This window comes from Prionailurus viverrinus, chromosome E1 (assembly GCF_022837055.1).
Source record: "Prionailurus viverrinus isolate Anna chromosome E1, UM_Priviv_1.0, whole genome shotgun sequence".
Lineage (NCBI taxonomy): Eukaryota > Metazoa > Chordata > Mammalia > Carnivora > Felidae > Prionailurus > Prionailurus viverrinus.
Genome location: NC_062574.1, coordinates 1,880,998 through 1,908,965, shown reverse-complemented (window position 1 = coordinate 1,908,965; position 27,968 = coordinate 1,880,998). Strand labels below are relative to the sequence as shown.

The 27,968-nt window shown below is 59.3% G+C and overlaps 5 protein-coding genes across 6 annotated transcripts; 4 read left to right on the top strand and 1 right to left on the bottom strand.

The window, feature by feature from the left end:
* Positions 1–8,022, top strand: ARRB2 (arrestin beta 2). 2 transcript variants are annotated; one of them, XM_047831940.1, is made up of 15 exons: positions 1–106; positions 2,687–2,717; positions 3,378–3,438; positions 3,544–3,588; positions 3,773–3,969; positions 4,259–4,318; positions 4,699–4,766; positions 4,897–5,032; positions 5,229–5,313; positions 5,485–5,557; positions 5,833–5,970; positions 6,809–6,892; positions 6,985–7,064; positions 7,175–7,229; positions 7,522–8,022. In XM_047831940.1, exons 1-15 carry the CDS (start codon positions 84–86, stop codon positions 7,613–7,615), a joined length of 1,230 nt encoding a protein of 409 aa, XP_047687896.1. In that variant the 5' UTR covers positions 1–83; the 3' UTR covers positions 7,616–8,022. The 2 variants fall into 2 exon arrangements, with proteins under 2 accessions (XP_047687896.1, XP_047687897.1); XM_047831941.1 differs by lacking the exon at positions 1–106 and adding an exon at positions 113–671.
* Positions 8,023–16,844: 8,822 nt separating this feature from the next.
* MED11 (mediator complex subunit 11) lies at positions 16,845–18,664 on the top strand. The gene is made up of 3 exons (XM_047831960.1): positions 16,845–16,979; positions 17,130–17,260; positions 18,156–18,664. Exons 1-3 carry the CDS (start codon positions 16,895–16,897, stop codon positions 18,291–18,293), a joined length of 354 nt encoding a protein of 117 aa, XP_047687916.1. The 5' UTR covers positions 16,845–16,894; the 3' UTR covers positions 18,294–18,664.
* Positions 18,665–18,935: 271 nt separating this feature from the next.
* CXCL16 (C-X-C motif chemokine ligand 16) lies at positions 18,936–22,140 on the bottom strand. Its single transcript, XM_047831947.1, has 5 exons — positions 22,005–22,140; positions 21,507–21,645; positions 21,158–21,240; positions 19,867–20,286; positions 18,936–19,240 (listed from the first exon to the last, which is right to left on the bottom strand). Exons 1-5 carry the CDS (start codon positions 22,069–22,071, stop codon positions 19,194–19,196), a joined length of 756 nt encoding a protein of 251 aa, XP_047687903.1. The 5' UTR covers positions 22,072–22,140; the 3' UTR covers positions 18,936–19,193.
* On the top strand, positions 22,070–23,125 carry LOC125151257 (cuticle collagen 14-like). The gene is made up of 2 exons (XM_047831953.1): positions 22,070–22,642; positions 23,048–23,125. The coding sequence occupies exons 1-2, from the start codon at positions 22,070–22,072 to the stop codon at positions 23,072–23,074; spliced, it is 600 nt and encodes a 199-aa protein (XP_047687909.1). The 3' UTR covers positions 23,075–23,125.
* On the top strand, positions 22,638–27,968 carry ZMYND15 (zinc finger MYND-type containing 15). The gene is made up of 13 exons (XM_047831930.1): positions 22,638–23,664; positions 24,087–24,321; positions 24,420–24,575; positions 24,829–24,989; positions 25,438–25,590; positions 25,906–25,986; positions 26,132–26,248; positions 26,360–26,448; positions 26,530–26,628; positions 26,762–26,915; positions 26,997–27,055; positions 27,321–27,481; positions 27,672–27,968. The coding sequence occupies exons 1-13, from the start codon at positions 23,079–23,081 to the stop codon at positions 27,841–27,843; spliced, it is 2,223 nt and encodes a 740-aa protein (XP_047687886.1). The 5' UTR covers positions 22,638–23,078; the 3' UTR covers positions 27,844–27,968.

The following is a 27,968-nucleotide window of genomic DNA, read 5'->3' as shown; positions in this document are numbered from 1 at the left end:
CGCGGGGAGGAGCGGGGACCTGGCAGCAGGGCTGCGAGGCTGCGAGCGAGCCGCGGACCGGGCGGGCGGCGGGCGCGCGCACCATGGGGGAGAAACCGGGCACCAGGTAAGGGAGGTGGGGCCACGCGGCGGGACGTGGGCGGCGGCTCGGAGCTGGTGCCGGGACGGTCCCCGGACAAGGACACCCGGGAGAGAATCCGGGGGCCGGACGCCTGGGTCCCTAGGGGGCAGCCATCCGGGGCCGCACGCCCAGGTCCTCGAGGATAACGAGGGGGACGCATGCCGGGCCCCTGTGCAGAGAGCGAGGGCTGAAGGGGACCAGGAAACCGGCGCCTGGGTTCTCGCAGGGATGTGGGGGCCGAACGACTGGGCTCTCCGGTGCGGGCTGCGATGCAGGGGCGGAGGAAGGAGGAGCAGGTGGCCAGCCCCGAGGGGTCGGGTATGGGAAGGCTGGATGCCGGGAGGGGATCCCCCCTCCCCAGACTCGTCCCGAGCTGCTGGAAAGCCTCCTGTCCAATGCCCCACGGGCAGTCGGGCTGTCCCAAGGGCCAGGTGGCTCTGCTTCCAAACTTCTGCCTTACCCCAGGTTGCCAGGAGCAACAGCTTCATCTTGGGGGAGCGGAGTGCATGACGACCCTCCCCGTTTATGGGCCTCACTCCTCTTCCCGGAGGTGAGGGAAGCCAGTATCTGCCCTGGGCACGCCATCCACTCCCCGGATGTTTTCTGTGCAATCGAGGCTCCTTCCTTCCACTGATACCCCGAGTTCTCTTTTTTGGTCTCTAGCAAAATCCACTTCCTGTTGTGGCCCAGCACCCCCAAGGGGGCAGTGGGTGAATGCCTGAGTCCCTGGGGAGCAGGAGGAAAAGAGGAGAAGATTGGGGCTGTGTGCCTCTGTCCAGAAGGGATCGGGAACAGGGCCCTGGTACCGGGCTGTCACTTGTTCCGCCAAAGATGATCATAGGAGCCCCGCCGCTCCCCAGCCACAGAGTAGGAGAACCCAGGCTTCTGAGCAGCAAGTCGAGCAGTAGTGGAGAGAGATGACCAGAGGCAGGCCTGATGTCCCGGATCAGGGCTCAAACACCCCCCGGAGAAAGGGGAAGTCGCTGACTTGAGGGAGGCCCCCAATTTCCGTTATGTGGTTCAGGGAGGGGAATGGATGGACCAGAGGGGGGACTGCTGACTTGGCACAATTCCCGCCACCCCCATCCAGTTCTGGGCCACAGGAAACGGAGAGAACATCTGCTTCTGCGGGCCCCCTCCGGTCACCCCCATGATCTGCCTCCTTGGCCAGCCTCGGTTGGGTCAAGAGGTGGTGCTTTATTCTAGCTGCCGCCGTATCAGCGTTTACTCTCCCTTATTGCATGGGGATACCCAGGGACTTCCATACCCTTTGCCTTATGGCCTTTGGATATCTTGACCTTCTGGGAAGAAGGGGGAAGTGAAGTTGTAAGAGCAAAACTAGGTGGGGAGAAGGCAGGGTTGGAGGAAGGATGGGCCGGTTGGCAGGAGATCCAAGGACCCTTCCAGGGATCGCGGCTGAGCGGATTGGGATAAGTGACGTCAGGCCCGCAAGTGGCCAGAGCACAGGGGTCTCTGGACACCTACCTACCCTCTCAGCAACGGGTAGAGTCCGGGCTTCGAGCGTTTCAGCTCTGGGAAGCGAGAATCCCCCTCAACTCAAGGAACTTAAGCCCAGCTGCAGAGACAGGAGAGTGTAACGGCTTCCTGACAAAGAGCAGGGGCTCAGAGCCAGTCTAGACTGCCTCTGATTCATCTGAATCCCACCATTTACTTGCTCTGGGGCCTTAGGCAAAATCCTTCCCCTCTCCTGTGCCCTCGTTTTTCCTCACCTGTGAATAGAACTATTAGGCCCTCCATCGTTGGGTTGCTAAGACTATTAAATGAGATAACACACGCCCCCGCTAAATGTCAGCCCGCACCATCATCTTCGTGGTCCGGCGGGCATTGTGCTGGGGATGCCCGACTGGATGAGGTCTGTGACGTCCACGGTCTACCTAGTGACACATGGTCCACAGCTAACTGCCCGGACACGCTATCACAAGTTTTACCACCAGTGAAACATCAGCAAGTGTGACGGGAACCCCCCCGAAAAAAGGGGGGTAACGGGAGTCCGGGCTGGCTCTGCCTTCTGGAGGAGGTGATATCTGGGCTCGGCCTTCAAAGACAAGTGAGCTTTGAGGCTGCTGAGATCAGGGATGGGGAACCCTTGGAGGTTAACGGAGTAGGGCCGCGCTTAAGTAGTGCCTCCAGGTAGAAACCATTTCAGGAGCGAAAGCCAGGGCCACTGCCCTCCAGGTACTCTGGCTGTCTTTGGAGCCCAGAGAAGACAGGTGGAGGGTTCGGTCTTAGACCGACACAACTACCACCTGCCTATTTGGGTCCCTCCGGGGGATGTCCTCTGGGAAGAGCCTGGGTGGTTTCTCGGCAACCAGTGACTACTGACTGCCACAGGAGGGGACCTAGAGTGAGAGTGCACGGGGAGCGGGGGGGCCCGGGAACATTAAGGACCTATGGCCGCCCTTCTGGTGAGAAGTGGGAGGGGTAGGGCTGGCAAAGCCTCCGGGCTGAATCCTGGGGGCGGGCGAACCCTGCTTCTCAGGCCGGCTCGGGAGGTCCCTGCCGAGTCTGACGGAGGCAGTGGGGCTTCCCTTTCTGTTTTGTTAGGGTCTTCAAGAAGTCGAGCCCTAACTGCAAGGTGAGTCGGTCTGCCATGCTGCTTCTCCTCCCAGCCCTCTGTGGGCCCGAGCAAGGCCCGGCCCGCGCCTAGATGATCCCCAGCCTCTAGCCCCCACTTCCTGTGACAGCTGAGAGCCCACTTCCTTCCCTCCCGAAGCCCCTTGCCGCCCGCAAAGGCTGCTCGCCCCTGCACTCAGCCACGGGCTGGCCAGATGAAGGGGGAGGAGCCCCAAGCCCCAGCTGTGACCCTCTTAGGAGCTGAGGTCAGGATGCCTGGGGTGGGAACAGTTAGCACCCCCCAGGCTATGGCCTGTGAATCCCAGAGGAGTGACACCACAGCCTGCTTTCTAACTGGTTGCCTGGGGCAAGTCCTCCCCAAGCCCCACCACCCCACCCCACATACACACACAAACACGCATGCACGCATGCACACGCGCGCGCACACACACACACACACACACACACACACACACACACACTTGCTTGACTTGTGGGCAGAGGTGTGACAAAAGCCTCAAGGTCGGGTAGTCTGGGAAACCCCGCTATTGTCCCCCGCTCTGAAGGAAACCCGGGGGGGACACCCCAGCCTGGGGAGGCCACGGGCAGGACGGCCCCTCCAGGGTTCTGCTGCCCTGCACCCGTCTGCCCTGTCTTCCCTGTGTCCCTTCTGCATCCTCAGCTCACCGTGTACTTGGGCAAGCGGGACTTTGTAGACCACCTGGACAGAGTGGACCCCGTAGGTAAGTGTGCCCACGTCCCCCAAGAGGGGAAGAAGTCCCCGGGCCGAGGGATGGAGGAGAGGCCCTGACAGGAAATGAGCTCATGCAGCGGCGTCCCTTTCCCAGATGGCGTGGTGCTCGTGGACCCTGACTACTTGAAGGACCGCAAAGGTACCGGCCGAGGGGAGGTCGGGGCGGCAGAGGAGGATGGGGCCCCAGAAAGAGGGCGGAGAAGGCAGTGGGAGTGGGATTCGGGCAGGTTTCGCGCTGCCCAGGGAGGAGCCGCTGCGGCTAGGTGCTGGGGGGCTGGGGAAGGGGGGGGTCCTGACCGCCCCGCCCGGCCCTCCCTCGCCAGTGTTCGTGACCCTCACCTGCGCCTTCCGCTATGGCCGCGAGGACCTGGACGTGCTGGGCCTGTCCTTCCGCAAAGACCTGTTCATCGCCACCTACCAGGCCTTCCCCCCCATGCCCAACCCGCCCCGGCCCCCCACCCGCCTTCAGGACCGGCTGCTGAGGAAGCTGGGCCAGCACGCCCACCCCTTTTTTTTCACAGTGAGGATGCCCCTCACCCTCTGCAGGGCAAGGGGTCTGGGACTGAGGTGGGGGGAGGGGGTGGCCAGGCGCCTGTCAGGTGCAGATCGGGAAGAAGGGTGGGAGGGGGAGCAGACCCACCTCCCTCACTCTGCCTGCCTTCAGGAAGCCCTTGTCTCTGTCTCCTCCCAGGGGCCCCTTCCTTCTTACTTTCTCACCCCCTGGCCTCCTCCAGCCTCTGAGCTGAGATTGGGAGAGAGATTTGGGGGCTCTCTGGGAGAACTGAAGCCTCCCCTTTCCTCTGCTGCAGATCCCCCAGAACCTGCCCTGCTCCGTCACGCTGCAGCCGGGCCCAGAGGACACGGGGAAGGTACAGCAGGAAAGGCTCTTGAGGGCTCCCGGGACAGAACAGGGCCCAGTAGGAGCCTGGGGCACACCCGAGAGGGGTCTGGCAGGGAGAAGCGGGGTGGGAACCGTCCCCAGTGGAAATACGGTGTGTGTGGGAGGGTCACCGCTCACGTGTGACTCAGGAGCTGCACGCCCGTGGGGAGTATGGGGGCTCACCCAGAACAGCCCCGGGGCTCACTCGGCCAGGTACTGGGCCTTTAGCAGAGGCGGGGGGACGGAGCCCCAGGCCCCACACTCCTCAGACTGTGATGGGGCAAGAGTCCCTGATGAAGAGGAGGGAAGGAAGGGCGTGGTGGCAGAGGGGACCTTGTGTAAGACGTGACCTTTTCTCCTCCTCCTGAGGCCTGTGGAGTAGACTTTGAGATTCGAGCCTTCTGTGCCAAATCGCTAGAAGAGAAAAGCCACAAAAGGTGAGGGAACCGAGCCCCTGTATGGTTTGATCGTGTCCTCCCCTCTCCCAGGAGCCCCAGGCCCGTGGGGGGGGGGGGTGGTCTGGGTGTCTGAGGCCCGGCCCCTCCCACCCCTCCTCCCCACCCCCAGGAACTCTGTGCGGCTGGTGATCCGAAAGGTGCAATTTGCCCCAGAGAAACCCGGCCCCCAGCCCTCAGCAGAAACCACACGCCACTTCCTCATGTCTGACCGGTCCCTGCACCTCGAGGCTTCCCTGGACAAGGAGGTGGGGTGCAGGAGGGTGACGCAGGTGCTACAGTGCAGAGGGATCCCCAGGGGAGGGCTGGAGACGCATGTCAGGGCAGCACGTCCACCGGGCTTGGGCCTGGGTTTAGAGGAAGAGGGAGCCACGTGTCTGCGTGGCGGGAGGGGGGCACGCTAACAACAGGGACCCGCAAAAATCGACCGCATCCCCTCAAAAGCTGTACTACCACGGGGAGCCCCTGAACGTCAACGTCCACGTCACCAACAACTCCACCAAGACCGTCAAGAAGATCAAAGTCTCTGGTAGGAGGTGGGGGATTGAAGGGGGTCTCGGGGGAGCGATTTTCAGCCCCAGGACATACCCTGACGTGAGAGGCCCAGCCGGGGGGCGGCGGGGGGCCGGCCGGTGGTCCGAGTGCGGCGGGCGGCAGTGTGCGCCCCCTGCTCAGCCGCTGAACCCCCCCCACCCCACAGTGAGACAGTATGCCGACATCTGCCTCTTCAGCACCGCCCAGTACAAGTGTCCTGTGGCTCAGATCGAACAAGAGTGAGTATCAGAATGGCCTCGGGCCCCCGCCTCAGAGCAGAACAGCAGGCCCCGGAGGGTGTGAGGTGGGGATGGCATTGTCCCCAACTATCTCCACCTACGGGGGCCTTCCCTCCGCAGGCTGGTGGCTCTGAGCCGTTCGTTTCCTTGGGCGGGTCGAGCTATGCCCAAAGGGAGAAGGGCTGGCGTGGGGTCGAAGCCCCCGGGGGTGGGAGCGACCTCGTCACCTGGCCCGGCCCCTCCTGGAGCCTCGTCCTCTCGCCCCCGCTCCCCAGTGACCAGGTGTCGCCCAGCTCCACGTTCTGCAAGGTATACACCATCACCCCGCTGCTCAGCGACAACCGGGAGAAGCGGGGTCTTGCCCTGGACGGGAAGCTCAAACATGAGGACACCAACCTGGCTTCCAGCACCATGTGAGGGGGGCGGGGTGGGGGCAAGGGGTTGTCCTGCAGACCAGGAGCCGCTGGCGCGGTCAGTGCCGGCTGCGCCTCGGGCTCTGTCCTAGGAGCCAGGGCTGTGTCCGGGCACAGGACACACCGGAGATGCTAGGCAGGGCGGGCGGGCAGATCGGAGACCGGCGTTGAGAAAAAGCAAGGCAGAGAAGACAGATGTAAGGCAGGGGTGTGGGTAGGGGAGGGTCTTAACTTTAAGCAGGGTGGCTGGGGAAGGCATAACCCAGATGTGAATTCAGAGTAAGGACCCAGAGGCATAGGAGACGTGCCTACGCAAGGAAGGGGTGTTCCGGGCAGAGGGAGTGGCAGGCCCACTCCAAGGTGGCCCGGGCCCAGTCTGTGGGAGGAAGTGAGAGGGAGGGGCTGTGGCGCCTCTGGGCGGGGGCAGCCCCCAACGGCCACAGCTTCGCAGAGTCAGGGCTGGGTCCTATTCTCCCCGCCCCCCCCCCCCAGCACTGGCACCCGTGTGCGAGGGCACACTGCATGAGCACACACAGCGGGCCGGAGGCCAGCGTGGTGACAGCGAACCACAGGACAGGGGTCGGGGTGGGGTCAGGGTAACAGAAGTAGACAGTGCAGACTGTCAGGTCACAAGGACTTCAGCTTTTAGTGCGAGCGATGAGAAGCCACCAGAGGGTTCTGTGCAGCGGGGTGCTCGGCCATGAGGACAGCACAGCCCTGGCGGCCAGCGCAGCCCTGGCGGCCAGCGCCCGGACACTGATGGGAGTCCGCGGGGGAGACCTCGGGGTGCAGGGGTGCGGGGGGGGGGCCGTGGTCTAGCTCCTCCCCCTGATTGCAGCGTGAAGGAGGGCGCCAACAAGGAGGTGCTGGGAATCCTGGTGTCCTACAGGGTCAAGGTGAAGCTGGTGGTGGCTCGTGGCGGGTGAGTGCGGCGGGGCAGCGTGGGGTCGCACTGTTTCCCGGGCGTGGCCGTGCTGGCCCCTCATGCTGCATCTCCCCCTCCCCCCAACCCAGGGATGTCTCTGTGGAGCTGCCTTTTGTCCTCATGCACCCCAAGCCCCACGATCACATCACCCTCCCCAGGCCCCAGACAGGTGAGTGTGCCACCCACCCCGAGCCCCCAAAGGGACGGCCTGAAGCCAGGCCGGTGGAGAAAAGCTGGCCCTTCCAGCACCCACCCACCCGCCCCCTCTCCTCGCCTCAGCTGCTCCTGAGACAGACGCCCCCGTGGACACCAACCTCATTGAATTTGACACCAAGTAAGAGACCCTCCCCTGCCTTCCTAGTCTGAGCCCTTTGGACAGGGATTCCGGGACTCCCAGACCTGCCCTCTCCCCGCGGTCCCCTGTGGGGGCGGGCGAGGGCTGGAACATCACCTCCCCAGGACCTAGCCTTCCGTGGGAGGCTGCCTGCCACCGTCCTTTCTTTGTCCCTTCTCGCCCACACGACCAGTCCTGTTGCTGCTGGGGCCCCCCTGTCTCTGGGAGGGCGGCGGGGGCACCGAGAGGAGGGTCTCGAGCCCTCACCTCACCCCTGCTTCCCACCATCAAGCTACGCCACAGACGACGACATCGTGTTCGAGGACTTCGCCCGCCTGCGGCTGAAGGGGATGAAGGACGAGGATTACGAGGACCAGTTCTGCTAGAGGGGGTGGAGGGGGCGGGGCCAGAGGGGGAGGGTCCCAGCCCGGCCGCCCTCCCCGCGCTCAGCACCGAGTCCTTGGCGGACCCCTCCGTCCTCCCTCGCCTGTGACTCCTGGACACGCACTGGACCCTTCTCTTGTTGACCGTGGGCATTACTTGTTTGACCCCAGCTGTGCCTCCACAGCCCCCCCAGCGGGTGGCTCAAACCTGCATCTTCTGGAGGGGGTCCTGGAAAGGGGAATGACAGTAGGGAGAAGGGGAGAGAGCTCCCACATCTGACATCCCCCCCCCGCCCCACACACACACACACACTCTGCCTCCTTCTCCTTCAAGAGGAGACCCTGGGGTGGGGGGCGAGGCCACTTCTTTGTTTCTGAGCATAAAGAAGAAAATAAACGTTTTAATAGGCGCGAGTGTATGTGCTTTCTGTGCAGCTGCTGAGGGCACACAGGTGCTCGTCTGTGACTTGTGCTCGTGGCCGAGCACCCAGCCAGCCTCTCCTGTGTCCCCGCACAGTGCCGGGCACAAGGCTTGTCAATAAACGTCCCATCGAATGGGCTGTGACTGTGTTCCAAGGGCAACACAGAAACTGACTCGGTCAGTCCAGACTCACAGGTACCGTTTGGTAAAGCCACGAAATACACTTAGTCATTTGTAGGGGAAATAGAAACTCACTTCCTGGGACGCCTGGGTGGCTCAGTCGGTCGAGCGTGACTCTTGATTTCAGCTCAGGTCATGATCACAGGGTCGTGGGATCGAGCCCCATGTTGGGCTTGGAGCCTGCTTAAGATTCTCTCGCTCTGCCCCTCTTCCCTGCTCACTTGCTTTCTCTAAAATGAAATAAAATTTGGGGCGCCTGGGTGGCTCAGTCAGTTTAGCGTCCGACTTCAGCTCAGGTCGGGATCTCACAGCTCATGGGTTCAAGCCCCGCGTCGGGATCTGTGCTGACAGCTCAGAGCCTGGAGCCTGCTTTGGATTCTGTGTTTCCCTCTCTCTGCCCTTCCCCCACTCATGCTCGCACACACTCTCTCTCTCTCTCTCTCTCAAATAAACATTAAAAAAAATTTTTTTTTAATTTTTTTTTTCAACGTTTATTTATTTTTGGGACAGAGAGAGACAGCATGAACGGGGGAGGGGCAGAGAGAGGGAGACACAGAATCGGAAACAGGCTCCAGGCTCTGAGCCATCAGCCCAGAGCCTGACGCGGGGCTCGAACTCCCGGACCGCGAGATCGTGACCTGGCTGAGGTCGGACGCTCAACCGACTGCGCCACCCAGGCGCCCCAACATTAAAAAAATTTTAATGAAATAAAATTTAAAAAAAAAAAAACTCACTTCCCTGTAGACCAGCCACCCTTGGGAGTTGGGCAGACAGACGCTTCCCTATCGCCGCTGACACGTGACCGTGCGGTGACCTGCTGTGACAGTGTGTCCATCTCCACTGCTGTGTGACTGCTGACCCACTCCGTTCCTGGGGCTTGGTGGGAGCCCCCCCCCCCCCGCCCCGGCCTCACCGGACATCCCACGGGGCCTGCCTGGCCACCCTCATTCTAACCCAGAAGCCAAGGCTTGGGCGGCCGGCGGGGGTCACCGCTGTGGGCAGGTCCCAGAGGCAGCCCCCTGGAGCTCATCAGGCACTCCCTGAGGCTTGGCCACTGTCCCAGGCTGGGCGGCGGGGACTGAGCGCCACCCCACTGGCGTCTGTCACCCACCCGTCCTCCCCTTTTTCTCTTAAGGCCTAGTCATCCGTTCCATGAACGAGATCTTGGCGTTAAGTCCCTATTAGGTGCCGGGCCTAGGAGAGGGGCGTGGCAGGGACCAAAGCAAACACGAAACCACTCCCTAGTTATTTGATGACAGCATGTGTGCTCCGAAGGAGCAGCACAGGAGCCACGAGAACGCGCGACAGGGAGTTCTGACCCAGGCTGGGGTCTGGGGAAGACTCCCCAGAGGAAGTGACCTTTGAGCAGGGAACCCGCGGGCGAAGGGGGGCCGGAGCATCCCGGGCACCGAGTGCGAGCACAGGGACAAGGCACGTTCCAGGCACTAAAAGAGGCCAGAGGGACTGAGGGGCAGAGATGGCCAAGGGCAGAGTAGTTCCAGATGGGGCTGGGGGGCCGGCGGGGCAGCTCACACAGGCCTCTAGCCTACGGCTCACCGCCTCACGTCAGACCACCGTTTACCCACAGGTCTGAGTCCTCTCAAAACGCCAGTGACCTCGTGCGCCCCTCTGCAGAGGCCGCCGCCCCGCCCACCCTGGCCTTTGGTCACAGAGGAGGAACCGCTGGCATCCCTCTGGTTCCCGGGAGCTCGCTCGTTGGCCCACGGACCTCTCGACCTTCTCAGGGGGATCGGGGCCCTCTGGGAGGCACAATGAAAACGCGGAGCCCCAGGCTCTCCCTTCCCAGACTCTGGTTCGGCAGGTCCCAGGAGGAACCCACCAGTGTGGGTTTGGGGAACTGACACACAATTTGAGAAACGGTGTCTTTTTTTTTTTTTTAAGCTTTTTATGGTTTTTAATGTTTTTAAAAAGGAAAAAGGGGCACATGATTTAAACAAACAAACATCGGAACCGTATGCGACGCTAAACAGTGAAGAGAAGGCTCCCTCCCGTCCTGATCCCCAGCCAAGCCCTTCCTCGTTCCCAGAGGAATCACTATCGCCCATTCCTTGGTTATTCTTCCGAAGATGCCGTTCAGACTCAGTCACACCTGTCTGAGTGGAATACATTTTTTGCACTGTTTTGAACGGACAGCAGCATACCGTGAGCCCTTTTCTACACTTGCCTTTTTCCCTGGCGGTGAGGTGGGGAGAACATTCCTTTCTGTAGCGATACATATAGATCTCCCTCATTCTTTTTTTTTTTTTTTTTGTAATGTTTATTTATTTTCGAGACACAGAGGGAGACAGAGCATGAGTGGGGGAGGGGCAGAGAGAGAGGGAGACACAGAATCCACAGCAGGCTCCAGGCTCCGAGCTGTCAGCACAGAGCCCGATGCGGGACTCGAACCCGTGAACCGCGACACCACGACCTGAGCCGAAGCTGGACACCCAACTGACTGAGCCACCCAGGCGCCCCAGGACAACTTCTTAAAAGCAGACTTGCTGGGTCAAAGAAGGTGAGCGTCTTTTGGATTCTACCAATCAAGCAGGTGAGAGACACGGTATCATCTGAGTTTTAATTTGCATTTGTTTGATGATGAGTGAGGATAAAACCCAATTTATTGGGGCACTTTATTTTTAATGTATCCTCAGGGCTCTTCTATACTAAAGAAATAGAGCCTTGGTCATATATCTTGTAAATATTTTTCCCGATTTGTCATTATCTTTTGAATTTGTTTCTAGGGTTTTTGTTTTGTTTTTTTGTTTGTTTGTTTGTTTGTTTTTGGCAGAGGGTATTTTTTTTTTTTTACTAAGGTAAAATTCATATAACATAAAATTAACCATTGTAAAGTATACAGTTCGGTGGCATTTAGTGCACTCACAATGTTGTGCGGTCATCGCTTCTAGTTTCAAAGTATTTTGTTTCTGATATTTTATTTTTATTTGAGTGACAGAGAGAGAGAGAGCAAGCAGGGGAGAGGGGCAGAGGCAGAGAGAACCCACACTCAGCGCGGAGCCCGACACGGGGCTCAATCCCAGGACCCTGGGATCGTGACCTGAGCCCAAATCAAGAGCCGGATGCTCAACCAACTGAGCCACCCAGGTACCCCTGCTTCTGACATTTTTAATCATTCACTTCTTAATGGCTTCTTGGTTTTGTTTTTGTTTTTGTTTTTGTTTTTTGTCGCAAAGCTCTTGGCCCTTCTGCTCCCTTGCAATTGGAGCTTTTCTTTCCAGACTGAACTTGGAGCCCACGATACCAACCAGATCTCATCAGCACCCTCAACCTCTTTGAAACACCTGCTCTCAACACCCGCCCCCACTCAGCCCCCGGCTCTGTCCACCCACCACCCTGAGCGCCCCGCTCCAACACAGGGCCAGGGAGCGCTGCCAGAGAAAAATCACACAACCACATGCATTCATTCATTCATTCACTCATTCATTCAACAAATGCTTTCTAACACCTGCTACGTGCCAACACTGCGGGGCACTGGGTACACATTTGGGGCCACTGCCAGTTTATGGTCTCTAACCTCGGCTGGGCCCTCAATTCCTGATGACCTTTCGTCCCTCTCTGTGTTCCTGGTCACCTCCCTCTCGGGCTCGAGTCCCACTGACTACGTTCCAAACCCTCCTCACGCTCATAGCGAACAACCTTCTGTTGTTCACGGAGATGAGGCTAACGGGAACGAATGATTTCAATTTCCGGCCTCCTCCCCACGAGCACGGACATCGATCCCGATTCTCTGTACAGCCAAGGTCAAGCTGCCTTCTCCCGTCCAAAGCTCACCCCTCCCCCTGTGCTCAGATCTCTCCCCTCCCAAGTCCTCTGAGACCCTGATTCATCAAACCACCCCCCCGCCAACTTCAACCGTGGCCCCTCTCTACTGGTTCTTCCTCCAAGGTCCGTAAACCCTCGCAAGTCGCTTCTATTCAAGGAAGGAAGGACACCGGAGAAAGGACGCTCTTCCACACGAAGCAAATCCCTATTCATTTCCTCCTTACCTTTTCACTTTTACTGCGCTGTTATGTTCCAAGTTATATGGGCACACAGCTTAGGAAGTCGGGTGCAACAAGGCCTATACCCCTTCCCTCTCCGGCTCCTTTCTCCTCATGGGCAACCGCTTGCACCCCCTTCGGATGTTTCTTTCGGTATTCACCTCCAGATCTCCAAACAATGTGCTTCTGTTGCTACTTCTTGATTTGTAAGCATCACCTACCGGCGTCCCAGCACACGAGGTGAAGACTGAGCTCCCGTCTGCCCCTGCACCCCCGCCGGGGAACCCTCGCCATCCTGCCCGGGCATCCCATACTCACTCGGGGGGGTGGTTGGGTCAATACTCAGTATTTCCACTGTTATGCTCACACACCCGTCACCTACAGTTGTCACGCGCGGGATATCGATGATCTCTTCTCTTCTAGTTTCCCCTGAATAACTGTCATTTCAAGAATGTGCTTTTTCTCTGAATTCATCACTAAGGCTGCCCTGTACTCTCCCCCCAAAAGTCTATATATCCTCTCAGGACGTGCAAAACAAAACAGACGCTTATCTCTTCCCCCTCCATGAAGACAGCCTTCCAGAAGCCTCCTTCACCTGCTCCGGGCTGAGCGGGCCATTCTCCATGCCCGTCACTCTGGACTTCCCCCCAGCTGGTGTTCCTGTTTGCGCCTCTCCCGTGTTGAAGGCCTTCCCCACGACCTGGATCCCGTATCTTCCTCTTCCACGTCTTCGTCTAAATACCTCGTGAGAAAGGGAACTGGGTAGAAAACCTTGAGACCTTAAGGTCTTTTCCATCTTCAATCTGGCTGTTGTGAGGCCCCCGACTCCCCTAACAGGTTCGAGAACGGTAGCTGGCCACCTGGGGAAGGACTAGATTTTCTAGAAACCAGGAGCCGGGTGAGGCCGTCTGACTGTCTTCTTCAGTGGAATGTGAGTAGAAACTATCTGGGCTGCTTCCTAGTCAGACCTCTGAGCCAGGTGCACCCCCCTCCCCACTTCTTGCCCCTCGCTGCCGGCTACGACCCAGGGACATCAGCAGCCCAGTTGTGACAGGGCAGATGGCGATGCCCCAGAGCAGTAGGGCTCCTCGGATGTCACTGTGCACACACATCCCCTGAGCACCTTCAAACACAGATACTGATTCTGAAGATCTGTGGTTGGGGAGGGGCGGGGGGAGGGTGCCCGGGCGGCTCAGTCAGTTGAGTGTCCGACTCTTGGTTTTGACTCAAGTCATGATTTCATGGTTTGTGGGTTCGAGCCCCACCTCGGGCTCTGTGCTGGTGATGCAGAGCCTGCTTGGGATTCTCTCTCTCTCCCTGTCTCCCTCTCAAAATAAGTAAATAAACTTACCAAAAAAAAAAAAAAATGGGGGGGGCGCCTGGGTGGCTCAGTCGGTTGAGCATCTGACTTTCGCTCAGGTCATGATCTCACGGTCCATGAGTTCAAGCCCCACGTCAGGCTCTGTGCTGACAGCTCGGAGCCTGGAGCCTGCTTCAGATACTGTGCTCCCTCTCTCTCTGCCCCTCCCCTGCTCGCACTGTCTCTCAAAACAAAACAAAACAAAACTCTGTGGTTGGGCCTGAGATCTGCATTCCTAACAACGCCATCAGCACTGCTGGCCTGCAGACCACACTGTGGGATACACAGTGGCAGAGTTGCAGGGCTGTCCTTGATCTTCGGATGACCCGTGGAGTGTGCTGAACTACCCACACTGGACCGTTCTCTGGGGAAAAATGAAGTTCTGTTTTGTTGTGTCATTGCATTGTTAGCCTCTATCTTAGTGCAGCTGGAGGACAGAATCCCAGATCGGAACAGCTCAGTACGTAAACCTTCACTTATTCTCACTTTCCTTGTTTTGTTTTTTTTTTTTTTTAAGTTTGTTTTTTTTTTTTTTTTTTACACTTCTCCATTTAAGTAATCTCTACACCCAACATGGGGCTCAAACTCTCTACCCAGAGATCAAGAGTCGTGCACTCTTCCAAGTGAGCCAGGCAGGCGCCCCTGATCTTGTTTTTCAATACAACTGTGCCCTGGGCGCCTTCCAGAACCAAAGACCCTCTGTTTCCATCTTCAACAAAGAAACCTCCAGTAACGGGATGGGGTTGAGGACCTGCAAAGATGTATGCAGTAAGGAAAAGACTGGGCAGGAGGTGGGGGTGGGGGTCCTAACTACCTCAAATAACCCGCTTCACTTTAGTATCACCTCTACCCCAGTTGTGCATTAATTTAAGAGTGAATTGGGGCGCCTGGGTGGCTCAGTCGGTTAAGCGTCCGACTTCAGCCCGGGTCACGATCTCGCGGTCCGTGAGTTCGAGCCCCGCGTCGGGCTCTGGGCTGATGGCTCAGAGCCTGGAGCCTGTTTCCGATTCTGTGTCTCCCTCTCTCTCTGCCCCTCCCCCCGTTCATGCTCTGTCTCTCTCTGTCTCAAAAATAAATAAACGTTAAAAAAAAAAAATAAAAAAAAAAAGAGTGAATCAAGTTGCAGGGCGCCTGGGTGGCTCAGTCGGTAAAGCGTCTGACTTCTGCTCAGGTCATGATCTCGCGGTTCATGAGTTCCAGCCCCGTGTCAGGCCCTGTGCTGACAGCTCAGAGCCCACTTTGGATCCTCTGTCCCCCTCTCTCTCTGCCCCTCCCCTGCTCATGTTCGCTCTCTCTCTCTCCCTCTCAAAAAAAATAAACATTGGGGTGCCTGGGTGGCTCGGTCAGTTAAGCGTCTGACTTCTGCTCAAGTCACGATCTCAAGGTTCCTGTGCGTGGGGCTCTGCGCTGACATCTCAGAGCCTGGAGCCTGCTTCAGATTCTGTGTCTCCCTCTCTCTCTCTCTCTCTCTCTCTCTCTCTCTCTGCCCCTCCCCAACTCGCACTCTGTCTCTCTCTCAAAAATAAACAAACATTAAAAAATTTACTAAAGGGGGCGCCTGGGTGGCGCAGTCGGTTAAGCGTCTGACTTCAGCCAGGTCACGATCTCGCGGTCCATGAGTTCGAGCCCCGCGTCGGGCTCTGGGCTGACGGCGCGGAGCCTGGAGCCTGCTTCCGATTCTGTGTCTCCCTCTCTCTCTGCACCTCCCCCGTTCATGCTCTGTCTCTCTCTGTCCCAGAAATAAATAAACGTTAAAAAAAAATTTTTTTTAAATAAAAAAAAAAATTTACTAAAAAGAGTGAATCAAGTTGCTTTTGGGTTTTCTTTACTGCCGGCTTAATTATTCCCACTTCACTACTAAATCGGTTACCACTTGTCCTCTGTTTTCCAGCTTCTATCTAAAGTTTTGCTATTAGTTCCCCTCTCTCTTTGACCCCTTAATGCAATCCTCCTTGTTATTTCATTAGGATTTTTTTTTTTTAATTTTTTTTCAACGTTTATTTATTTTTGGGACAGAGAGAGACAGAGCATGAACGGGGGAGGGGCAGAGAGAGAGGGAGACACAGAATCGGAAACAGGCTCCAGGCTCTGAGCCGTCAGCCCAGAGCCTGACGCGGGGCTCGAACTCACGGACCGCGAGATCGTGACCTGGCTGAAGTCGGACGCTTAACCGACTGTGCCACCCAGGCGCCCCATTTCATTAGGATTTTAAAAAGGAGTGGAGTTGAATGCCGGATCCCCGAGTTGATCTGAAAGTCTCCATTTGCTAACCCCGTGTGAACTAGCTTCATTCTCAACCTTCCATAGGCCGTCGAGGTGGATCTTTCCAAAAAAAGGTAAACCTGGTCATAACCCACTTCTCGGAGATCCTTTAAGGGCTCTCAAGTGCTTTCAGAACAAAGTCCAAATTACTCAGCCTGCAAGCCGCCTTCTCCTGATCCGGCTCCCACTTCAGTCTGGCCGCTGCCACACTCCACTCACTGGGGCCGAGCCGAACGCCTTGCTGTACTTGGGCTGGGCCGGGCAGGCCCCTTCTCAGCACCATGCACCTGCCGCGCCGACCCCCTTTTCCATCCAACCTCCCACTCACCGGGTTAATTAACCCCTAAGGCCCGATTCTGGCAAGGCTGCATCCCCAAATCCTCGCTCTGTGGTCCCGAAGGTGCACCCTGAGCGTGCCTCTCGGCAAACATCGACCTCACTGTCACGTGGGGCTCCATCCCCTTCACCTCCGGACCCCCAGACCCCACCGCGTAATAGGGAAGCGGAAAGGGGGAAAGGCTGAGATTGCCAAGCCTGTGCTTCAGTGGGGCTGCAGCCCAGGAGGAAGCGCTAGGACGAACAACGCAACACTCACCAAGTCAGGCTCTGCCCCGGCCTCGCCGGACGCCGACAGAGCCCACGGCCGTCCAGTCCGGAGGGACACCCCAGAGCTGCCGCCATCGCCACCCGGCACCAGCAGACGCGCGATAAATTCTCATAGAAGAAATCAAATAGATACCCCAGGGCAGTGTCGCGAAAGCGGACAGGTCTGAATGACCTCAGCCCAAGGAATGAAATGTTTCACCACCGCCTCTTACCACAGGTGGTCGCGAGGTGGCGGCGGCGGCGCAGACCGGGGCGTGCGCACGGCACCCTGGGAGTTGTAGTTCACCGGGTGACTACCCCGCCCCAGCAAGGCGAGGCTGCGCTGAGCATCCTGGGAATTGTAGTCTCAGCTAGAGAGCGACCTGCGCAGGCGCAAGCTGACAGCCACTTCCGGGCTCGAGCGTCGAGTTTCGCCGAAGAAGAAAACCCCGCGGAGGAGTCCCGGAGTGACCATGGCGACCTACAGCCTGGCGAACGAGAGGCTGCGCGCCCTGGAAGACATCGAGCGGGAAATCGGCGCCATTCTCCAGAATGCAGGTTCGGGACGCGACGGCGGTACTTGCGCCGCCCGCCGCCAGGCAGTGGGGACGGGAGGGAGCCCGAGTGCTAGCGCTGCGGGGCGGGTCCCGGGGCGGGTCCCGGGGCGGGGCAGCACCCGGCCAGCCCCGCCCTCTCTCCGCCCCGCAGGTACCGTGATCCTGGAATTGTCCAAGGAGAAAAGCAACGAGCGGCTCTTGGACCGGCAGGCGGCGGCCTTCACGGCGTCGGTGCAACACGTGGAAGCGGAGCTGTCGGCTCAGATCCGCTACCTCACCCAGGTGTGTGTGCTGGGAGGTCCTGCGCGCCCGCCTGGCCCTCCGCCTAAGCGTTAGCCTTCGGGGATCGTTGACCTTTGGAGCCAGACGGGACTTGGCCGTCCACACTGGCTGGCACCACCCACAACCCAGCCGGATGACCCTTGGCAGAACCTCCCCTCTCCAGGGCTGGCTTCTCCTTCTAAAAAGAAAGTCCTGAAGGCAGGCCCGCCTGCCTCACTGCTCTGCATCACATGAGCTACTGGGGACAGGGAATTCCCAAGGACTTGTAAACAATGCCAAACCCACAGGACTTTGCACTTAGGAACTTGACCTGACCTCGTGGGTTTGAAGTGGTTACGTGGAGAAAAGGGACAGGGTCGACAGGGTTCTGAAGTCATTACAACAGCAACAACCATTTGCTAAGATTTTGCAGCATGCCAGACGCTGCATTATCTATTCCTACAACAGCTCTAGGAAGTAGTTGTTGTTACCCACATTTTACAGATGAGGTTAAGAGAAGTTAAGTGATTGGGGCCCCTGGGTGGCACAGTCGGTTAAGTGTCCGACTTCAGCCAGGTCACGATCTCGCGGTCTGTGGGTTCGAGCCCCGCGTCGGGCTCTGGGCTGACGGCTCAGAGCCTGGAGCCTGCTTCCGATTCTGTGTCTCCCTCTCTCTCTGCCCCTCCCCCGTTCATGCTCTGTCTCTCTCTGTCCCAAAAATAAATAAACGTTGAAAAAAAAAAATTTAAAAAAAAAAAAGAGAAGTTAAGTGATTTACCCAGGGTCACCCAGCCACCGCCCATGTGCCATAATGGATTCACACTCAAGGAAGAAAATGATACAGGAGACTGGATGCTTGGGTGGGGAGATGGGGAAGGGAAGGGGTGCTTCACCGATCAATGTGAATGTCCCCTAGGTGGCCACGGGGCAGCCCCATGAGGGTTCCAGCTACTCTTCGAGGAAGGACTGTCAGATGGCCCTGAAGCGAGTGGACTACGCTCGCCTCAAGCTCAGTGATGTGGCCCGAACCTGTGAGCAGATGCTGGAAAACTAGGCCAAGCAGGTGGAGTGAGAGGTCGGAGGAGGACCCGGGACAGAACCCAGACACCTGTGCAATGGGTACTGTGGGCCGCCACATACACGCCCTGCTGGCCAGAGGATATGGGGACAAAGGGACTGAAAGTGGGGGGTGGAGAAACTTGGCAGACCAAGCCTGCCACAACTCTGCCCTGGTTCCTGCTCCTGCTCCTGCCCTCCACGAGCGAGCTCAGACAGACGGAGATTCAGACACCAAACCCACTTCCTCCAACACCGTGTGACCCTGTCGCAGGCCTCTGCAGACGGGACCAATGAAGACACGTTCTTCATTGAAAGAAGCAAAAACAAGAACTAAGGGTTTTAATAATAAAAACAGTAGCAAGAAAAGCAAGGAGCCCAGACTCTCACTGGAACATACGTGGGTGATACAGGGATTGGGGGAAATGAAACCAAACTGTGTGGCGCCCCGCCGGGGAGCGGGGGTGGGAAAAGCCCAGGCCCGCACTGTGGGAGAGGAAGCAGGAGGGAGGAACAGCTGGTGTGTGAAGGAGGGGGGGGGGGGCAAGTGGGGAGACCCTCAGCGGAGACGTTGAAGCCAAGAACTGCGGTAAGGGAGCAAGGAATTGAAGGCCACATTTGCAGAAGGAAGAGTCAATAATTATAAAAATAATCTTTAGTAATTAAAAACATACATGAAGACTTTATCCAAGAGATCACATTAGAAGATGGATTTTACAGGATTGTGTAGAAAAAAATAGGAAGGGTCCACAAGAGGGCAGCGCTTGGTTACGTGCACATTAACCAGAAAACAGCTAGAGTGCCCACCAGGCGCCAGAGAGCATTCTAATGTATCAATTCAACGCATAGGGGGCTGAATAAATCACAATGGCTGCCCTCAGAGATTTCCATCCTTAGCTCAAGCGTTGGAGTCTGATGCCACAGGTGTGTAATGGAACTGTAGATCTGGAAAAGATAAGGAAATTTCGAGATGAGCTCTGAGATCAAGAGAAGTTTAGGGGAAGAGCTTGACCCGGGGAGTCAGATCCCAAAACATTAGCCATACGACCTAGTAACACAACAGGTGCTCAGTAAAGATCTGTGAATTAAATGAATGGCTCCCACGTTCTCTGCTATCTTCCTGATCTTGCTCCAAACCCGGCCTGTTTTTTGTCTTGTTTTAATTTTTGTTTTTGATGTGTTTATTTATTTTTGAAGGAGAAAGAGACAGCACGAGTGAGAGAGGAGCAGAGAGACAGGGAGACACAGAATCCAAAGCAAGCTCCAGGCTCTAAGCTGTCTGCACAGAGCCCGACGCGGGCTCGAACTCACAGACTGCGAGATCATGACCTGAGCCGAAGTCGGATGCCTGACCGGCTGAGCCACCCAGGCGCCCCAACCCTGCCTCATCTCCCTCTCTAGTCTATAGTCTCTGGCTGACTCTTCTCTCATTGCCTATGATCCACAGTGTAGACAGCCTTCATAACTGACTGCCTGGGGCAGGTTTCCAGCCAACTAGGAGCTACCAGGGGCAGGATCCCTGCCCAGGAGGCTCTGGGCCCCCAGGAGAGGGGCCTAGAGACCCAGCTTACCTGGAGACTGCTGCCGGCACTGCTCCCTCCTCCTCTGGCACAGGATGTACAAGAGGACAACGGTGAGAGCGAGGGTGATGGCCAGGAGGGATACCATAGGGACCGTAGCTGGTGTCCCAGATGTCGGTCCCACATTGTCTTCCAACTGCTTCTGCTTCTCCCCAGCCTCAGGCCCAGCCCCAAGCCCGTGGCCCACAGTGGGTGTAGCAGTTTCGTTGATGTGGGCGAGCTTTTCATCCGAGGACGGCGCTCCTGCTGGAAGTGTGGGTGCCTGGGTGGACCGCACGGCAGGTGGCAGGTGCGTCTGGGCAGGGGAGCCCAGGTCTAAAGGTGCCGTTCCTGTGGGCTCAGGAACCTGGCTGCTGGGGGGAGGTGAGTGCTGCCGGGAGGCCGCGCTCCCAGCGTCCACATGTCCACATTCTGGAGAGGCAAGAAGTAAGGGGTCAGGGCTCTGAGATGAGGGACAAGGTGAAGACGCAGAGGGAAGCGTGGTACATCAAGGAGAACATCAAGGTAACAGCAGATGGCCAGAAGAGGAAGGCAGAGGCAGAGGGAAAAGTGGGGGGCAAGGAAGTGAGCCGACCTCAACGGGGAACCACTGCAACAGGCATGCGCTCTGCGCTGGGAGGTAGAGCGACCCCAGGGGTGGGGGTGGGGGGACCCTGGCTCTGCTACAAAGCAGTTGTGTGACCTGTCCCTTGCCTCTCAGCCTCTCTGGGACTCCTTTCTTTCAGTCGTAAAGCAGGGATAATGTTAGTACCAACGGCCACAGTAGCTAGGAGGCTTAAACGCAATAATGTAGGTCTCTGGAGCCTAACGTACATGCTGAAATGATGTGAGGTCGTGCCTGCAGCAGACTTGGAAATGCATCGGAAAGTAAGGCGGGCCGATGGTGGATGGAAGGACGGACAGACAGATGGACACACACTAAGGCAAATATGGCTTCCATGTTGGAAACCTGATATTGTAAAATATAAGCTATATTTACGCGTACAAACTACACAAAATGCATAAAATATGAATATGTAAAAGCCACATACTGTAGAACCCAGGCCATGGGTATCTGGATGCTCACTATACAGTTCTTTCAACTTTTGTGTATATCTTTAAATTTCCTTAATAAAGTCACAGTGAATGATGTTGGGGGAACTGGGACGGAAGGGGCTTTGGCCGGCACCAGAAACCATAGAAAAGTGAGGTGTCACAGGAGAGGAGCCAGGTAAAGAAGACTGTAAGGGGGAGGACGCAGCCCTGGAAACAGATCTCAGGGAGGAGGGGGGAAAGCTCATACCTCTGAGATCAAAGCAGTTCATCAGTTCTTGAACCCATTGGTCTCTGCTGCCCCCACACACACTCCGGACAGGTAGCTGGAACCTGCCGAGGAAAGGCGGGGTCTCACAAGCTGCACCCCTTCTCCCAACCCTTTCCTCATTCCAAAGATGTGAGGTCATCACCAACAGCAAGTGAGGCCTTTTTCCCAGAACAGGAAATTCCCACGTACATAAGACAGGGAAACAAAGCTGTGCACACTGTGGAGCAAACACAACCCGGAGAGGGGGCTCCCAGGGGTTCCAGTTTGACCAGAGGGGGTCCTCGCGCCACCCGGAGGCGCTGCCCTCCCCAGCGGTCAGTGAGATTACCGGATGTAGGAGTTACAGCGATGATACACTTTCAGGTGCTTTCGGAGATGTGCCAGTAACTGACGCTTTGGAGGGGAGCCGGAAGAAATTGTTGTCCCGCAGTAACAGCTGCCAGTGACGCTGCCCTCGTTGCCATCGCCTGAGCGGGACAGGACAGAGGTAGTCGGCACAGGTTCCCGGCCGGAGGGGCTCCCCCGGCCGCCACCGAAGCTCCAACCCACTGCTCCGTTGCAGCCTCTTCGCTAGATCCCGGGATCTCACCACCGGGCACAACCCACCCATCACACCGCCAAACGCGTCCCTGATCGTCCCCCAGCCCAGGTGTCCCCCAGCCTGTCCCCAACCTCAGGCAGCTGGCCCCCTCGCTGCCCCGGCGGCCTGGGGACCCGGGCTCGGCACTTACTTACCCACCACAACCCTGCGGCCCTCGGCGCCCCCCTCCCATCCCGTCCCGTTCCCGGACTCGGGAGTCTGGGCGCCACCCCGCTCCGGACGAACCTGGCGGAGGCAGCAGCTCCAGCAGGAGGAGGAGAGCGAGGGACCGGAGTCCCCAGGGCCGCCTCATGTCGGGGACCCGGCGGCACCGGAGCGCGGCGTCCAAAGAGTTCCTCCCGGTCCCGTGGGCGCGAGCCCGGGTCGGGGGGCTGCGCGAGCTGGCGGCGCCCTCCTGCCGCGCACGCACCGTCCGAACCGACAGCGCGGTCGGTACTGCGAGGACCTCGCGGACCGCGCCTCCCGCCGCGGGGAAAACCCCGGAGGCGGGGCCCCGCGCCCCCGCGCCCCCGCGCCCGCCGGGAACGCGCGCCGAAAGCAAAGGAAAAGCCGGCTGCGCGGGGGGCGGGAGGCCCGACGGGCTGACTCCGGCTGCCGTCCGCCCGCCTAGGTCAGGCCTCGAGCTCAGGACTCCGACGCGCTTTCGCCTCCCGGCGCGCCCGGGTCACATGCCGGTGATGCCGGCCGGGGAAGTCCGGGCGGGGGCCGCACACCGGCCGGGCCCCCTCGGCGCGCGCTCCCGACGCGCGGGGTGTGGCCACCAAGGGCGGGCTCGGGCGGCCCTGACGTCACACCCGCGCCCCCCACCCCACCCCCCAGCCAGCCCCGAGGTATTTACCTTCGAAAAGTGGTGGCGGCTGCAGGTACCGGAGGAGCGGAGCGGCCGGGAGGGGCTGGGTCCCCTGGGGCTCCCCGCCGAACCGATCCAAGCCGGAGGGATGCCCCGGCTCAGACGGATCCCGGAGTCTTGCCTCCTGCCCAAACCCTTCCCCTCGGGTTGGCCCTCCAAACCTGCTCAGCGCTCGAACCCCGGTCCTGAGGGTTTGAACCCCCAATACCGCCTCTCTCGTGACTACTCCTCCTAAAGCCTCCTCGCCCCCTTCCAAGTCTATTCCCCATTCCCACCCTGAGCCCCGAAAACTAGCCTCTGCTCCTAACATTCCTCCAATCCAGAGGTTCCCCTCGTACGTGACCCTCAGACCCACGCCCTCCCCATCTTGTGACCCGGCCCCCAACTCCCCTCACCATACATCCGTTCCTCTGCTCAGTCTGGGCCCAGGCCCCTGTGGCCCTGAAGACATGGAGTTTGTATCTGGATACCGGGATGAATTCCTTGATTTCGCTGCCCTCCTGTTTGGCTGGTTCCGAAAGTTCGCGACAGAGCGCGGGGCTGTGGGGGCCAGCCTTGAGGGCCGCTGGCGCCAGCTGGAGACGCAGATCAGAAGGCTGCCCCAGGACCCCGCCCTTTGGGTGCTGCATGTTCTGCCCAACCGTAATGTGGGCATCAGCCTGGGGCAAGGAGCAGAGCCAGGCCCTGGATCGGGCCTGGGGGCTGCCCAGTTCCTGGGAGATGAGCCCCCACTCCACCTGCGAGACCTAAGCCCCTATGTCAGTTTTGTCAGCCTGGAGGAAGGGGAGGAAGCAGAGGAGGAGGAGGAGGAAGAGAGTGGAGAGGAGGAGGGTGCAGGCTTGGAGAAGGTAGATCCAGACAAAAATGGGGCCCCTGCCCCTACCAGCAGGGACTCCCCCCAGGAAGCAAACCCTCCAGGGAGGCCAGAGGAGCCGGAGCGACAGGCAGGAGGTGGAGGAGGTGGCCAGGATTGCTGCCGAGAAGACAAGGCAGAGGACGAAGCAGTCCCTGAGAGGAGGAAGGGGCGGAGAAGTGGTAAGACCCCGGGGTGGGGGCCTGGCCCTGCCCTGACCCCTCTCTGCACGCCCCCCCCCCCCCCTGCTTTGGAAGACCTCCTGTACCTCTCAGAGCCTGGCCAGGAGTCACTGACGGTGGCCTGCAGGCTGATGTCGCCCGAAAAGGTGTTTTCATTGACCCACAATGTTTTTTTGGTTTTTGATTTGTTTGTTGTTTTTTTTTTAAATTTGAGTCAACATTTATACATTGAAATTAAAAGCCAAACAAACTCAAGAAACATTTAAAGTTGCAACAGCAGGCCTGCATTTCTGCCTGTGCAGCAGTTGGCCCCAGCAGATGAGTCACGTCCTCTCTCCCTGGTCCCTCCTGTTCATTTTGTTGACTTGCCCAGCCCCCCTAGGCCTGATGTTCACACCCCTGACTTTCCCCTTCTTCCCCAGAGGCTGCCCCCCTGCACCTTTCCTGCCTCTTGCTGGTAACAGACGAACATGGCACCATCTTGGGCATTGACCTACTAATGGATGGAGCCCAGGGCAGTGCAGGCAAGGGCTCAGGGCCAGAGAACCTGGCCCCTCGGGCCTATGCTCTCCTCTGCCACAGCATGGCCTGCCCCATGGGCTCCGGAGACCCTCGAAAGCCCCGACAGCTGACTGTGGGAGATGCCCAGCTGCATCGGTACAGAAATCCAGTATCTGAGATCGAGGGGTGGGGGGAGCTAGGAGTCTGGACTCCTGAGCAACCCCGAGGCTGACTCCGTCTCCACCCCCACTCAGAGAGCTGGAGAGTCTGGTCCCGAGGCTGGGAGTGAAGCTAGCCAAGACGCCGATGCGCACATGGGGTCCCCGGCCAGGCTTCACGTTTGCCTCCCTTCGGGCTCGAACCTGCCACGTCTGTCACAGACATAGCTTTGAAGTGAAGCTGACACCTTGGTGAGCAGCCAGAAAGAGGGGGGTGACAGGGAGGAAGACCCCAACAGTCAGGAAACAAGACAAAGCTGGCCGCTGGGGGGCCCGGAAGACAGAATGGGGACGGGGAAATAAAAGGAAGAAAAGGGCAGCTGTTGACAGCAGAATATACAGGAAAACAGACCAGGTGATATACGGGCAGCGGCAGGACGGACAGACAGCAGACCGAGGGCCTCCAGAGATTAACGCCGGGTGTCCCCACCCCCCGTGCCCCCAGCCCCCAGTGTAGCGCGGTCTTGTACTGCGGAGAGTCTTGTCTCCGGGCCGACTGGCGGCGATGTCCGGATGACGTGAGCCACCGGTTTTGGTGCCCGAGGCTCGCGGCCTTCATGGAACGTGCCGGAGAACTGGCAACGCTGCCTTTTACCTACGCCACAGGTACCACCAGGAGATCGAGATGGGGTGGGAGGAACCGGGGCTGGGTGCCCGGCTACGGGGTCCTGGGGCTGACGGGTTAGTAGTGCTGGGGGCTGGATCCCAGAAACAAGGGCTGGGGACTAGACCCCTGGAGCTGAACACAGGGTCTGGGGCTGAGGAGTGTGTGCCTGGGTCCTTGAGACAGCTCAGGGGATCGGGGCAGCCCAGCTCCACCCCTAACTGGTGACTTAACTTTTTAGACCCTCTGTTTCCTCATCTGCAATATAAGTATATTAACAAATGCTCAAGCCCGGAAAATCGTTCTAAGGATTCTGTGGTGTTCACACCTGCTATGCTGTAGACACTCAGAACGAGATTCAGACCCAGGGTCCTTGGGAGAAACTGAGCAGAGCTGTAGTCTGGGGTCCTGGCCACCAGGCCCTCAACCCCTCCCCTCCTCCTTCTGCAGAGGTGACCAGTGAAACCTTCAACAAGGAGGCCTTCCTGGCCTCACGGGGCCTCACTCGTGGCTACTGGACCCAGCTCAGCATGCTGATTCCAGGCCCTGGCACGCCCAGGCACCCCCGGGGCAGCACGCCATCCCTCAGCCTTCTTCTCAGTGGTTTGTGGGGTTCTCTTCAGGCACGGGCCCCTCAGCCTAGAGGGAAGGACGGGAGAGAAACAAGTTGTCCGGATCCCAGATAATGCCTCTGCATAAGCACCAAACTCCACCATCACCCCCAGGACTATCGTAGACGTATCCCCAGTCCTCAGGGAAGTCACCCCTGCCCACCCCTTCCAGAAGCCTCACCCACAGGCCACTGTCCACTGCTCTTGCTTGCAGCTCCGGGGAATACAACTCCTTTGGAAGGAAGAGGGGGAAGGGCTCGATGGGGGTCTCTCTGACACCAGGATCATCTTCCTTCCTTCCTCTCAGGAGATCCCTACCAGCTTCTCCAGGGGGATGGGCCTGCCCTGATGCCTCCTGTGCCCCCAGATCCACCCAGGAGCTTCTTTGGTGAGCTGGGGGGCCTTAAGGGAGCCACAGATAGAGACAGAGACCGGAGGACGCAGTCTGGGTGGCGGAGAAAAAGGGGGCTGTTAGACTGGAGGGGCTGGGGTCCAGGCCTGGACCAGGTCCCTCAGTAACCCACTCTCCCCAGGCTCATGGCAGGATTACTACAGGTGGAGGGGCCTCGGCTTGGACTCCCCCATGGCTGTGCTTCTCACCTACCCGCTGACTGTGTACTACGTCATCACCCACCTGGTGCCCCAGTCCTGTAAGGAGAGCCGAGCAGGGGGACAGAAGTGCAGGGGGCAGGGGGGCAGGGGGCTGGAGGGGGACGAGGGGAAGGGAGACCATCTTCTTAAGTGGCCAGCTTCTCCCCCAGTTCCTGAGCTCAACATCCAGAACAAGCAGTCACTGAAAATCCACGTGGTGGAGGCCGGGAAGGAGTTTGACCTGGTCATGGTGTTTTGGGTAAGTCCCTCCGGGACAGAAGGTTGGGTACGTGGAGGTGCGCGCAAGGTGAGCCCCTGATCTGTCTTCTCTGTCCTTCAGGAGCTCTTGGTCCTGCTCCCCCACGTGGCCCTAGAGCTGCAGTTTGTGGGCGACGGCCTGCCCCCCGAGAGTGACCAGCAGCATTTTACCCTGCAGAGGGTGAGGGCTGGTGGGCGGGTGGGGGTGGGGCCTGCTCTCCCGCCTCCCTCCCCGCTCTCCCCCGTCTTGCCCAAGGCAGCTTCCCAGCGCCCTAACGTCTAGCCGTTTCTCCACTCCGCTCCTGGCTCCCCAGGATGGCCCAGAAGTGTCTGTCCGTCCTGGTTCTGGGGTATCGGGGCGGCTCAGCTCCGGGACCAAGGAGAAGGGGGGCCGCAGGGACCTGCAGATCAAGGTGTCTGCACGGCCCTACCACCTGCTCCAGGGGCCCAAACCTGACCTGGTTATCGGTAAGAGCCTGGGGTAGGCGTGTGGGGAGGCGGGAGAAGGCCACGGGCGACAGCATCTGCCCGCTCTCCCTCTATCTGCAGGGTTTAACTCCGGCTTCGGTCTCAAGGACACCTGGCTGAGCTCGCTGCCCCGGCTCCAGGTGGGGGATGGGGCAAAAGGGACCTGCTCTCTCCTCCTGCCCCGACCCCTCCTCCTTTTCCGAAAGCCTCTTCTTCCCACCATCCGCTCCGGACACGGGGCGCGCCCAGGGTCCTCCTGGCCCTGTCTGTCCGTCTGTCTGTCTGTCTGTGTGTCTGCCTGACTCGTGCCTCTCCCCCTCCCTGTCTGCCGCTGGCGCCCGGGGAGGGATTGGGGTGCGGCGCCGCTGGGAGAGTCTGAGGCCCGCGCCCCGCCCCCACCCCTAGTCCCTCCGAGTGCCGGCCTTCTTCACCGAGAGCAGCGAGTACGGCTGTGTGATGGACGACCAGACCATGGCGGTGGCCACGGGAGGGGGCACCAGCCCCCCGAGGCCCAATCCCTTCCGCTCCCCTTTTCGCCTGCGAGCGGCCGACAACTGCATGCCCTGGTAACTGCCCGCGACCCCCGCGGGGTCCTCCGCCCTCCTCCTGGGACCCCCTGCTCGGCCCCCGGCCCCCGGCCCCCGGCCCCCGGCCCCGCCCCCGCGGGCTCCCGCCGCCAGCACCTGCCGCCCCGCCCCGGGGGCGTGTCCCGCTCGGGCCGCCCCGCCCCTCCCTGACGGCGCCACGCCCCCTCAGGTACTGCAACGCCTTCATCTTCCATCTGGTCTACAAGCCCCCGCAGGGGGGCGGGGCCCGCCCGGCGCCGGGTCCCGCGCCCCAGGCCCCGCCCCCCGCCGCGCCCCCCGCCCCCGCCCGCAGACGCCGAGGGGAGAAGAAACCTGGGCGGGGGGCCCGCCGGCGCAGGTGAGGGCCCAGGTGTGGCCGCCCGGCGCCCCCCGCCCAACACGCCCTCGAAAGCAGATCGGAGCCGCGCACGGCCGGGGGGAGGTGTTTGGCGGATCGCGCGGAGGTAAATAAAAGTGCTCGTTTGAA